The sequence below is a fragment of the Rhinatrema bivittatum genome, chromosome 3 (genome assembly GCF_901001135.1).
Source record: "Rhinatrema bivittatum chromosome 3, aRhiBiv1.1, whole genome shotgun sequence".
NCBI lineage: Eukaryota > Metazoa > Chordata > Amphibia > Gymnophiona > Rhinatrematidae > Rhinatrema > Rhinatrema bivittatum.
In genome coordinates this window covers 529,333,681-529,346,574 of record NC_042617.1, presented here as the reverse complement: position 1 = coordinate 529,346,574, position 12,894 = coordinate 529,333,681, and the positions used below count along the sequence as shown (strand labels likewise).

At 45.9% G+C, this 12,894-nt stretch overlaps 1 protein-coding gene across 2 annotated transcripts in view; it reads right to left on the bottom strand.

Annotated features, from left to right (window-relative positions):
* DNMT3A (DNA methyltransferase 3 alpha) overlaps positions 1 to 12,894 on the bottom strand; it is a 502,482-nt gene that overhangs the window by 182,800 nt on the left and 306,788 nt on the right. For both annotated transcript variants that reach the window (XM_029596281.1, XM_029596280.1), the window contains exons 10-13: positions 8,124 to 8,307; positions 7,525 to 7,609; positions 3,123 to 3,268; positions 1,974 to 2,064 (exon numbers count right to left, since the gene is read on the bottom strand). In XM_029596281.1, the coding sequence (XP_029452141.1) occupies positions 1,974 to 2,064; positions 3,123 to 3,268; positions 7,525 to 7,609; positions 8,124 to 8,307 (506 nt within the window). The remainder of the gene's footprint in view (positions 1 to 1,973; positions 2,065 to 3,122; positions 3,269 to 7,524; positions 7,610 to 8,123; positions 8,308 to 12,894) is intronic.

The window sequence follows — 12,894 nt, the reverse complement described above, 5'->3', positions numbered from 1 at the left end:
AGCAGATTGTACAATGCATTGGCAGTATAGAACACCAAGGCCTCCAGCCGTTCTGCCTGGAGGGACTCAACTTCTGAGAGGACTTTATCCATTTGGAGCTGTTGCACCCAACGAAGGTCTGCCCGCAAAATAAAACTGCTACACATAGCAGCCCAAGCCCCCAGAGCAGAGACCTAAAAAATCTTTTTGAGGTGAACTTCTAGTTTCCTATCCTGAAGGTCCTTGAGCGCCACGGAACCAGTGACAGGTATAGTCGTCTTCTTAGTGACGGCGGACACAGTCGCATCCACCTTTGGTATCTTGAGAAGATCCAGCGCCTCATCCGGAAGCGGGTATAACGTCTCCATGGCCCTGCTCACCTTCAACCTAGCATCTGGAGTGTCCCACTCCCTGAAGAGCAGGACACTGACCAATATGTGGAAGGGGAAAGCCGCACTGGGGCCCCTAAGCCCCAACATCACTGGATCAAGGCCCCTAACATCGAGCTCTCTTGTGGGCTTTAATAACTAACTCCTCAAGCACGGCGGGAATTAGGGGGGCTAGTTCTTCAGTGCGAAACAAATGTACCACCCTGGTGTCATCCCCTGCAAGGCCTGACGCATCCGGAAGGGACTGGTCTGGGTCCTGGTCCCCCGCATCAGGAGACACCCCCCCCCCCGGGGGAACCGATGCCCGGGCGGTACCGGGGGAGGAATCCTCAGGCGGGGGAACAGGGGGTCCAGAACGAACTGGTCGATCCCCTTTGGAGGCCCCTGACCCCTCCAGGGCCCCAAGCTTTGTGGGAGCCACCAGGGCCTCCTTTGTCCTACTGTGGGCTCTCGGTTCTCCAGCCCCGAGAACCCCCTTTGTGGCTGTGGCGCCTGGAAGATCGTCCTGCCTTAAAAACTCTGCTGAGAAAGTGTACAAAATCAGCAGAACCCGAGGAGGAGGAGTCAGAGTCGTCCTCCGCTCCGTCCTCTGAGGAAAAACCTCCAGCCGCAACAACTCGGTCTGCCCCAGCACCCTGAGGCTGCGGCGACGAGGGAGGGGAATCCCCCTCCACGGGCCACACGAATGCAGCCAAAATGGCATCTGTTCCCGAGCTAAGCAGGAATGGGTCCCCCGAGGGCTTTTGCATCGAATCGAGCCTACCAGGCTCCCGGCGCAAAGAAGGCAACTCTGCAACAGCCACTCCCCAGAGGGTCCCTTCCGGGCGGGGAGGCACTCCGCGCAAAGGCCGTCGCACGAAAGTTGTGCACGCGTCGCCCCACAGGCTGCACCAAGTGGCATGGTCCAAATCCCGTACTGAAGAAGACAGCGCCTAAAGGAGCAGGGGAGCCGAGATACAAGAGCCGCAAGAGCAGGGACGCGCTGTTTTACCTGCAAAACATCAAAATGAAAACTTTTTTTTTTTTTAAACACCCTTTCTAGAGTGCCTAGCTGCAGGTTCCTACTGTCCCCTGGCAGGGTGAGTGAACCAGGCATCCCGGTGTCAATCCTGGTGGCTACTTGAATGGGGACTCTCTGCGCGGATGGTTCCCCCAGTACCTAGCAACCCTCTGGGAGGCTGAAGACTTCAGAGGTCCAATCTTCCTTTTATTTTCTTCCCTTTTTCTTTTCCTTTTTTTTTTGAACTTCAGACTGCTGGGATTTGCATCTTCACCATCTGCTGGAGACAGAGAAATACTGGCGGACTGCAGGTGGCACCTCAACGTAGCTGGCAGTGTCAGTCAAAAACTCTCTTTCTCCATCTGCTGGAGGGGAGGCAAAACCCAGCTGTCTGGACTGATCCAGGTATGTACCGGGAAGTTAAAATATTTGGACTGGATTAGCTTGACCCTATGAGGCTACGGTTATGAGGTCATCCTAGGATCTGACATTAAGAGATCCAAGTATGCATACTGCCTTCACAACCAAGGAAGCACAATATGGAAAGGCGATACTGAAAATGATATATTAAATTGTATAAACAAACTAAACAAGCATGTACATACCAAAAAGGCCTTTCCGGGCAGGATTAACAATGGACAGATCATTACAAGGGCTCCCTCCAATTACCAGGTCAAATGGGCCCCAATCAGATATCTGTAATAGATAGATAATGATTATAATAGCTTTACATGCAGAAAAATATATTCCAACTGTGATAATCATCATTGTGTATCAGACTGAGCTATGCTCAGACCTGTACTATTTTAAATCCATTGTTTCCAGTCCCTTCATATGCATTTTGTTTTTGTCTTTGGTCATTCTCCAGTTTCTTCTTCTACCCTTCTATCCAATCTGCTGCTGTCATGCCCCAGGTATCTCATTCTCTCAAGGTAAATCCAGTCTCTGGACCTATCATGCAATTCCTCAGCATACTCTCTCCACATTCCTTCCAGCCTCCCCTTAAGTCCATGTCAATATATCCTCCGCCCTTATTTTTAAAAAACTAATTATCCCTGGCCAAGCAATCAACTGCAAGAAAAGGAACAGTTTACATTTTAAAAAATGTAAAACAATTAAGTTACTTTTTTTATTTTTGAAAGCAATATTCTATTTGGTAGCAAGGCCTATCTAATTTAATTGACCGTGGCTGCTTCCCTCAGCTCAGGACCATCCATCTATGGTAAGAGGCTATTATCTAATGATGGAACCCACTACTGCATTATTCCTCTATCCTGTGCCACCGCAACCTCGCTCTTGTTATGTACTTTCTCATCTTATCACTCCATTTCCCCTTTGGTCTATTACTGCTTTCCTTCCCTTGTATCACTTGCTTGTCTTTTTCTCTCTCTCCTTGGGAGCTACTAAATTTTCTTCCTAATATCTCTAACTCTTCATTCTTTCTGTTGCTGATTCCCATCCCTTTTATCATTTCAGCACCTCCCTTCCCCAAACCATTAATTTCCCTCCTTTTCCATCTCACTTAGTAAAAACAGGTGTTTGAAACTGAGAAATATCTTTAAATATTCTCAGTGGCGCAGGCTCACTATCTCATGGCTAGGACTCCTGTGGTTTTCACTCTATGATGCTGCAAGGTTGCTGACAGCGCACCCAAATAAAAGAGGACTGGATCTCAAAGGGAAGTAGTAACTTACCAATTGCCATCATGAGTGCCACAGTTGAGCAGGGTAAAAATATTTGAAGTTTTCACGTACGTGTTTGCGTGTGACATTCCGCACGTCGCCGACATACATTATCTTGCCCTGGTGTCGCACCATTCCCACAGTGATGGAGTCTTCACACACTTCAGAGGCAATGTAACGGTCCACTTGGATCCCAAGGTCCTTTAGCACCAGAAGACCTGCCACAGAATGAAGGCAAAATGTCCCAATGACAAGCTCTCTTGGCTGCTCAGGCTACATTACAAATTCTCCACTAGGATCACACATAAAAGAGAAATAAACACCTCCTGCCATTAGAAAAAGAGGTAAGGCCAAGGTGTTTTACAATGCAGAAAATCTGGTTTATAAATTCAGCTGGCACTCTTAGTGCATTACTACTATTATAAAAGAAGTTAAATGCTAAAAAAACAATAATCCCTTCCTCTGAGTTTCAAAATTCAACTTCGAGTGCAAATTCAGTTTTCACCAGTAAAGTTTCCAAACAGCAAATTCTTTTCTGAGAAACAATTCTATGTAATCCAGCAGAAGTCAACAGTGCAGCCTCTTTTCCAATCAGACAGACAGGATGAGCATATCAATGATGTTACCTCACAGTAATGAAGATACAAACTGACAGCAGAGAAGGTTTAATAAGGCTCATTTAGTGTACCCATTTTACTTCCTGTTATAATACTATAGATCCCTGATTTTTTTCCTTCCCTCCATTTCTTCAAGATGAAGGCTTCTTGCTTTTATCCCATACTTTCCTTAATTCTGCTACTGTTTTTGTCTCCACTACCTCCACTGGGTGGCTGTTCCAGGCATCCACCAGCCTTTCCATAAAGAAATATTTTGTTATTCCTACTTCCTCCTCACATCACCATCTCTTTTTCTAGGAGTTTATTTTCACTAAACATTGCTTTCTTCTTGTGTATTTATACCCTTGATGTCTATCATATCCCCGATCTCTCTTGCCTCTCCTCAGCAATAACAAAGAAGCACTGAACTAAAGTCAGAGGAAAAACTCATCTCAGCCTCCAGGTAGAAACAATAAATTATAAATTACAGTCCACCAATTACAATTCCTAAAAGCAATAATTTTTGCAGGAAAATATTAGAGAATACAGTTTACTTACATATATGGATGGATTGGTATGTTAATATGCAGATGGAAGGCACAATGACGACAATTTTCAAAGTGGTTTATGCAGTTAAAAAGCATTTAATCTGTGTAAATTGACAGTCTGAAAATTGCCCACTCTTAATGTGGCTAAAAGTCTGTGCATTGTAGACCACCACACAGTTTCAGTCACTCTGAAGGGAGGCATTCTTGGAGGTGTTTAGGTCGAGGGAGGAAAAGTGAAGTTGCTTACCTGTAACAGATATTCTCCATAGACAGCAGGACAAATCAGCCATACAAGTAAGTGATGTCATCCAATGGCGCCGACCCAGGTCCATGCTCCCAGAGAGCTCAGAAAGACCTAGAAGTCTTTTCTGAGCATGTGCAGGTGTTCCCATACAGCTGCCCTGCATGAATCCCCTCTGTTTCCTTACAAGCTATACTGCAACTTTAGATGAGGAGGGTGGGATTATGTAGTTGATGTTACTAGAGATTGCATTTCACTTACTCTGTATACAGAGGCCACTGCTAGCAGGAAGAGTACTTTCCAAGAGAGAAACTAAATCTGCAGAAGCCAACGGCTCAAAGGGCAGCTTAATCTGTTGCGCAAGGACAATATTTAAATCTCACTGAGCAGGAGAATACTATACTTGTGAGAAGGGTCTTCATAAATTTAGCAACTTTGGGATATTGTGACACTGGTAATCCCCTAGAATGCTGATGAAAGGCAGCTATAGCACTCAAATTGACTCTAACAGTCTAGTCTTCAGGTTGAAGAAGTATTGAAACACTGAAGATGAACAGAGGAATGAATTATACTGAACCAAATATAGAAACATAGAAACGTGACAGCAGAAAAAGGCCATGCAGCCTATCTAGTCTGCCCATCTCTATAATCCCTACTACTCATTTAGAAATCCTCTGTGCTTTTCCCATGCTTTCTTGAATTCAGATACTGTCCTTATCTCCACTGGAAGGCTGTTCCATGCATCCTCTACTCTCTCTGTAAAGAAATGTTTCCTTAGATTATTCCTGAGTCTACCCCTTTCACCCTCATCCCATGACTACTCATTCTAGAGCTTCATTTCATTTGAAAGAGGCCTGCCTTCTGTGCATTGAAACCTTGGAAATATTGAAATGTCTCCATCATATCTTCCCTATCCCACATTTCCTCTAGGGTATATATGTCTAGGTCTTTCAGTCTATCCCATATGTTTTAAAATGAAGACCATGGATCATTGTAGTAGCCATCCTCCGGACCGACTTTAACTGGTTTATGTCCTTTTAAAGATAAAAGTCTCTAGAACTATATACAGTACTAGCGGACCCCTGCCACGCGTTGCAGTGGCTGAGTCAGAATATGTGCCCTCCCTGCCCCTTCCCCTTGCTCATTTAGCTCAGTCACTCATCCTCTTCCACCTTGGTCATTCCCACCCCCCCTTCCCTTCCCTGTCCCCACTCCAACTCTGTCCCCTCACACTCACCTCTCCCCTCATTCTTCCTCCCCTGACAGTTACCTCCCTCCTCATTCTCCCTCCCCTCACTGTCACCTCAGTGACTCCCCACCTGGTGAGGGCTGTTTTGTAACCTTTCGGAGATGGTGCACATTTTGTGTATGTGTTTGTGTGTGTGCCCTCCCCCTTTGCACCCCAAAGTAATCCCCACAGAAACGTTGTGTTTATATAAGCCTCCCCCACCCTCTATTCCCCCCCCACCAGGCCGGCGAAATAGACTAACCCACAAGAGTTGCAGAATCTCGGAACTGCCCCCTGGCCCCCCCCCCCTTCCGAACATGGACGCAAGAACATCCCCACGCGCCCCCCCCCCCTGCAGGCCCGACGATACCTTTCAAAAATGGTAGTCGGTGGAGCGGGCGTTCATTCCGGCATGGAAGTATTGGCGCCGGGCCCTCGAGGTGGAGCAATGGGAGCGGTCGTCTCGCTCAGATAGTAAGGGCGAAGGTGCGCCGGTTGCCAGTTCAGAAAATGGCGTCGACGGGCCCTCGCCCTTACTATGTCCCATGGGCTACTGCCGCTATTGGCGTTCCCGAGTGTCCAAGTAAGGGAAAGAGCCGTCGGCGCCATTTTTATTGCTGGCAGCCGACAGCCGTAGTATATGCTCATTTGTATTGAGCACAAAGCGGATTCCACACAATTATCATATCATCTTCTCAGGTAGGAATACAAATAAAAATTAGAATGGAATCAGGGATCAGTTTGCTTACATCTGCATATTATTTTTGGAGTAGTTTGAGGTATTATTATGGTTTATAAACAACTTTGGTTTATTAGTATTCCTTTTTCATGGCAGCAACCCAATTGCTCAGCCAGCAAGACCCCTGTGAATATGCACATGTGACTGATGTCATAGTAGCATCTGCAGACAAAAAATACAATTAAAAATAGCCACCAGGGTATGCTACATGGGTATTTCAGAAGCACTTTTGCTTTTTTGACCAGTCATTTCTTCCTGTTCCCTTTTGGGTTCAGCTGAATCTGAACCAGGTCTGGAATCTGGTTGCAATTACTTGGAGATTTTTTTCCCCTCTTTATATCTTCTCCCAACTTATTAGTCCAGTTATTGCAGTGACAGGGTAGATTTGGCTGGGGTCCATGCACCAGGACATGCTCCAGAACCCTGTAATCATGGGCTCTAAATACGGCCACTAGGTGTCCATGCTGGGGTCCATGCACCAGGACATGCTCCAGAACCCTGTAATCATGGGCTCTAAATACGGCCACTAGGTGTCCATGCTGGGGTCCATGCACCAGGACATGCTCCAGAACCCTGTAATCATGGGCTCTAAATACGGCCACTAGGTGTCACTTCTGCACATTCACAGTCCCCCAGGAGTTGTGAATGCTACCACGAGAATATCCCTAGCCTGGAATGACCCAGAGAGCAGAAGATCTGAGCCAGGAATTGAATCCAAGTCCTTCAGCATAGCAGTGCCCAACAGTGCCACTGGGCTAGCTTGAGAAGCACTATCTCTGAGCTCTTACTGGGGAAAGAATAGCATCACTAGACAAATCCAGCTCACTAAAAATAATGAGTCAGACCTGGTTCTGCCCTATTGCATATATATATTCCTACTTTTTTTTTTTAGGGAAACTGGAATTAGAAGTCCCTATCTGCAATGGGAGAAAACCAAGGTTGGCTCAGCCTTATAACAAAGTAAATCCAAAAAATTTGGACCAGACTAATAATCAACTTGCATCCAAAAAATGTAATTTTTCTGCCAAAATTTATTTTATGGTGACCTATTAAAGTTCAACTGTATTTAGACCTATCCACTCCCAGATGCTGGGAATACCAATGTGCTGTCAAACAACCTACCTGTTGCAATGCCATCAAAGAGAGACAACACGCGGATAGGCTTCCTCCTCTCAGCTGGGATTGGAGGGTAAAGCTTTGGTGGATCCTTGAAAAGCAAACAGAATGACAAATTTGTAGATTATGTATGGTGGAAACCCACAACAACAAGACTACTGTGAATGCAGATACAGCGAATTTATAGAAGACTAATGCATTAAATCCCACCTACTAATACAGACAGGAGCAGGACTACATGTATCACCTCAATAGTGATATGAGTTGGGATGTCAGAGGTCTGGGTTCAGATTCTCTATCCAACTGGACTGATGGGGGTCAGTTTCTCCTGCAGATGAAATGTGCTTCGGCTCTGAAGTAAGAGTTATTTGCTTCATGCTGCAGAAGTTCCTCCTACTAGCAATATCTAGTTTGCCACCAAATGACAATTCCCCTTTAACCTACTGTAGCAGGGCATCTGAATTGCTCTTTCAAACCCAGGATAGATGTGACAATCACCACTCATGTAATAACACTTACTAGCAGCTTTGTAAAAATGCAATAGGACTAAAGTGGTAGAAGTCCCATCCTTTTCATTTTCTGCTCTAGGTTTATCAAATACTTACAAATTCTTGGTCATGGTTATTGGCAAAGAACATTTGCAAGCGGGAGGGCCAATCATCTCGTCGCTTTAGGAGACCATAAATGCCCTTGTGGCCACACATATAGCAGTTCCAGGGATCTTCCTTTATAGCTGCCTGGGCTGCACCTGGTCCAACCAGCAGGTCAACACATTCTACACAGAAGCACCTGGGAGTGAAAAAAATAGAGAGATGTACTACTTACTATATAAAAGAAGTCTGAAACACTAAATTCTAGATGGACTTATACTTTCTTTTAGCTCTCAAATCTGAATTTTGGGGATTATACTGGACACACGGGCAGGTTTTAAATCTGTGTAAAGTTAGATGTTTTTGCCTGCCTTTTTTTTTTTTTTTAAGGATGCCTTGTGACAGTCATTCAGGTTTTTATTATTCATCACAATGATTTCACATTTACATCTATTTCCCATTGATTCTGAGAAATAGCTCACAGCAGCTAACAGGCAAAAAAGGAAGACAAATGACACATTTGCCATATGACACATACAGAATGGTTAATTTAAAACCTTAAAAAAAACATGTTTATAAAATCATACAAAATATAAATATTTACCAGTTTGGTAACTAAAAGGCAAACCTACACAAATGCAGAACAAAAGTGGAGAAAGACTGTGAGTGAAGTGTCTAGATTCTATACTGCGATCTCTGATATTTAGTATATTCATAAATGATCTGGTGAAAGGAATGAGTGAGATGACCAAATTTGAAGATGAGACAAAATTGTATTGAGTCATTAAAATAGCAGCTGACTGATAAAAACTGCAGATGGACCTTGTGAGACTTGAAGACTAAGCTTCTAAATGGCAGATACAACTTAATGTGGACATATACAACCCAATGCATGTAGGGAAAAAAAATTCCCATCTACAGGTACATGATGCTAGGTTCCATGTTAGGAGTTACCACCCAGGAAAAGGACCTCAGAGTCCTTGTGGACAATACTGTGAAAGCTTCGGCCTAGTGTGTGGTGGTAGCAGTCAAAGAAGTGCACTGTTAGCCTGCTATTGGACGCGCGTCTTCCCTTACCCCTTATTCAGTAAGGGGAGGAAAACGCGCGTCCAACCCGCGGCACCTAATAGCGGCACCTAATAGCGCCCTCAACATGCAAATGCATGTTGATGGCCGTATTACGTATGCGCGCGGGATACAGAAAGTAAAATGTGTAGCCAAGCTGCACATTTTACTTTCAGAAATTAGCGCCGACCCAAAGGTCGGCGCTAATTTCTTCCAGCACCGGGAAAGTGCACAGAAAAGCAGTAAAGACTGCTTTTCTGTGCACTCCGGAACCGCCCCCGGGTTGTGTCTAGGCGCGCCAGCGGCCCGCTGGCGCGCGGGGATTTACTTCTCCCTCTGGGAGGCGTAAATCCCCCAACAAAGGTAGGGGGGGGGTTTAGACAGGGCCGGGGGGGTGGGTTAGGTAGAGGAAGGGAGGGGAAGGTGAGGGGAGGGCGTTATCGAATTCCCTCCGAGGCCGCTCCGATTTCGGAGCGGCCTCGGAGGGAACGGAGGTAGGCTGCGCGGCTCGGCTACACGAAATCGGTAGCCTTGCGCGCGCCGATCCAGGATTTTAGTGGCTACGCGCGTATCTACTAAAATCCAGCGTACTTTTGTTTGCGCCTGATGCGCCTACAAAAGTACGCGAGGGCGCCCTTTTTGAAAATCTACCCCTAAGGAAGCAGAGAAGAAATTGGACCCAGCAGCCTTTGGCCTAATGAAGGAATAGCACAGGACAACTGATGTACAAATTATCCTCTCAGAATCTAGTTGTCAGGTTTTAGAACAACTAGTTCTACTTTGATTTTACCATATAGATGGACATGTATAACTTTAAACAGACTAAAACTAGTTGGTAGGGGTCCTTCAAGAACCTTCTGTACAAATTTCAGATTTTGGTCATGCATATAAGAGCTTCTTTAGATGAGGGACAGACTTAATCCTCACATCATAGATCTCTGAACTGGCACATTTTTTTTTAGGTTAGTCAAAAAAGTATAGAGTGGGGTTTTAGCAGTGCTAACTTTCAGCCTGATTGTGCTTTTTCTATTTCTCCACTCATCGGTAATTAAATTGTGCAGAGTAAAGAGTGATAGCAGAGTTAAAAGTTATAGAAGGAAAACTGTTTGTTGTGAATTGTAATAACCTTTGCTCTACTGTAGCAAATGTCCTAAACTGGTTCAAACCAAAATAATTTTCAGTTAATGGTAGCATTCTTAGAGAACTAGAGACTTCTCACAACTTCTAAATTATTACTCATGATGTTATTAAATCTGCAGTTACTGATAATAGAGTTATTGGTTAGAAGCTGATATCATGTAAGTACGACTACCTAGAAGTGCATGCTCCAATTAGTATTTGAGTACTAATTAATGATATGATGCTCTCTACTGTTTACTAAGGAATTACCCAAAATGATATATTGGCCCGTATTTCTTGATTTTGTTAGAGTAGCATATGCTGTTTCCATGCACGCATGTACATTGTAATAATGGAGAAATTACTTACCTGATAATTTTGTTTTCCTTAGTGTAGACAGATGGACTCAGGACCAATGGGTATTGTGCTCTCGTGATAGCAGATGGGAGACAGAGTCAGATTTCAAATCTGACGTCACTCTACATATACCCGTGCAGGGAGCTTAGCTCTTCAGTATTCTCCTTGAAAAGCTATTGTGGATATGTGTGTGCTTAAATAACTTGATTAAACATAATTAAACTTGGACTGGTTCAACTGATTTCCAAACTGGAGACCGCCAGTGCACGCAACCAATCAACGCTGACACCGGACAAAGTAAGGGTGTCTTGAACTAGGGGTAAGGCATGGCTTACCCGTACTTGCTTTAGTCTCGAGGTTTGTTATCCGAAGTTCTCAATCTCTGGGGGCAGCCGTGAGCGGGATTGCTGAGTCCAACTGTCTACACTAAGGAAAACAAAATTATCAGGTAAGAAATTTCTCCATTTCCTAGCGTTTAGCCAGATGGACTCAGGACCAATGGGATGTACAAAAGCTACTCTCAGATAGGGTGGGAGGCTGCCCGTGGCCCACTTAGTACTGTTCTTGCGAAGGCTGTGCCCTCCCGAGCCTGAACATCCAGGCGGTAGAACCTGGAGAAGGTGTGTATAGAGGACCACGTCGCCGCTCGACAGATCTCAGCGGGCGACAGCAGCTTGGTTTCTGCCCAGGATACTGCCTAGGCCCTTGTCGAATGGGCTTTAACTTGTAGAGCCAAGGGCTTTCCTGCCTCTATGTAGGTTGCCTTGATTACTTCTTTGATCCAGCGGGCTATGGTCACCCGTGAGGCCGCTTCCCCTTGTTTTTTCCCGCTGTGGAGGATGAATAGGTGGTCTGTTTTGCGCACCGGTTCTGATCTTTCCAGGTATCAGACCAGGAGTCTGCCGACATTCAGATGGCGAAGAAGGCATGCATCCTCAGAGTCCTTATGTTCATCTGGAGATGGTAGCGAGATGGTTTGGTTCAGGTGAAACTGGGAAACCACTTTCGGTAAGAATGAGGGGACAGTGCACAGCTATATGGTTCCAGGCGTGAACCTGAGGAATGGTTCCTGACAGGATAGTGCCTGAAGTTCGGAGATGTGACGAGCTGAACATATTGCCTTCAAGAATGCCGTCTTCAAGGTTAAGAGACATAGTGACAGACTGAGTGGGTCTGAAGGAGGTTCCCGCTAGGAAGTCTAATACTAGATTGAGATTCCATAAAGGCACCGGCCACTTTAGGGGTGGATGGAGTTGTTCAACCCCTTTCAGGAAGCAGGAGACATCTGGATGGGTTGATAGTCTGATGCCGTTCAATTCGGCTCTGAAGCAGGCCAGCGCAGCAACTTGGACCTTGAGGGAGTTGAGTGACAATCCCTTCTTCATCCCATCCTGCAGGAAATCCAGGATCACGAGAAATTTGGCTGTCCGTGGGAGAATCCCGCGGTCCTCACACCAGGCTTCGAATACACTCCCTATCAGTATGTAAGACAATGATGTAGAGAACTTGCATGCTCGGAGCAGGGTGTCAATCACTGCCTTCAAGTAACCTCTCTTCTTCAAGCGAGTCCTCTCAAGGGCCAGACTGTAAGGGAGAATGAGACGGATCTACGTGGAGGATCGGACCCTGGCGGAGAAGGTCCCTGTGTGGAGGAAGGCACATAGGGTTCCCCACCAGTAGTCTTCGCATGTCTGCGTACCATGGTCGCCTTGGCCAGTCCGGGGCTACTAGTAGAACTAGTCCCCTGTGGTGCTCTACCTGCGGATGACCCTGCCCAGTAGTGCCCATGGAGGGAAGGCGTACAGTAGTCTTCCTGTGGCCAGGTCTGGACGAGAGCGTCGATTCCCCGGGATTGTAGTTCTTGTCTGTGGCTGAAGAACCTGGGAACTTGGGTGTTGGATCGGGTTTGCCAGTAGATCCATGGCTGGGAGGCCTCAGCGATTTAGTTTGGAAGGCTATGGTTGACAGTGTCCATTCCCCAGGTCTAGGCTCTTTCTGCTGAGGTAGTCTGCTGAGATGTTGTCTTTTCCTGCGATGTGGGAGGCTGAGATCCCTTGTAGGTTTATCTAGGCCCATGCCATGAGGGGGCATGGGCGGAGACACCTGTTGGCTCTTGGTTCCTCCCTGGCGGTTAATGTAAGCAACCGTTGTCGTGTTGTCAGACATTATTCTGATTGACTCTCCTCCCCAGAGTCTGTTGCTGAACTGCAGGCACACTAGTCTGACTGCTCGAGCTTCCTGGTGG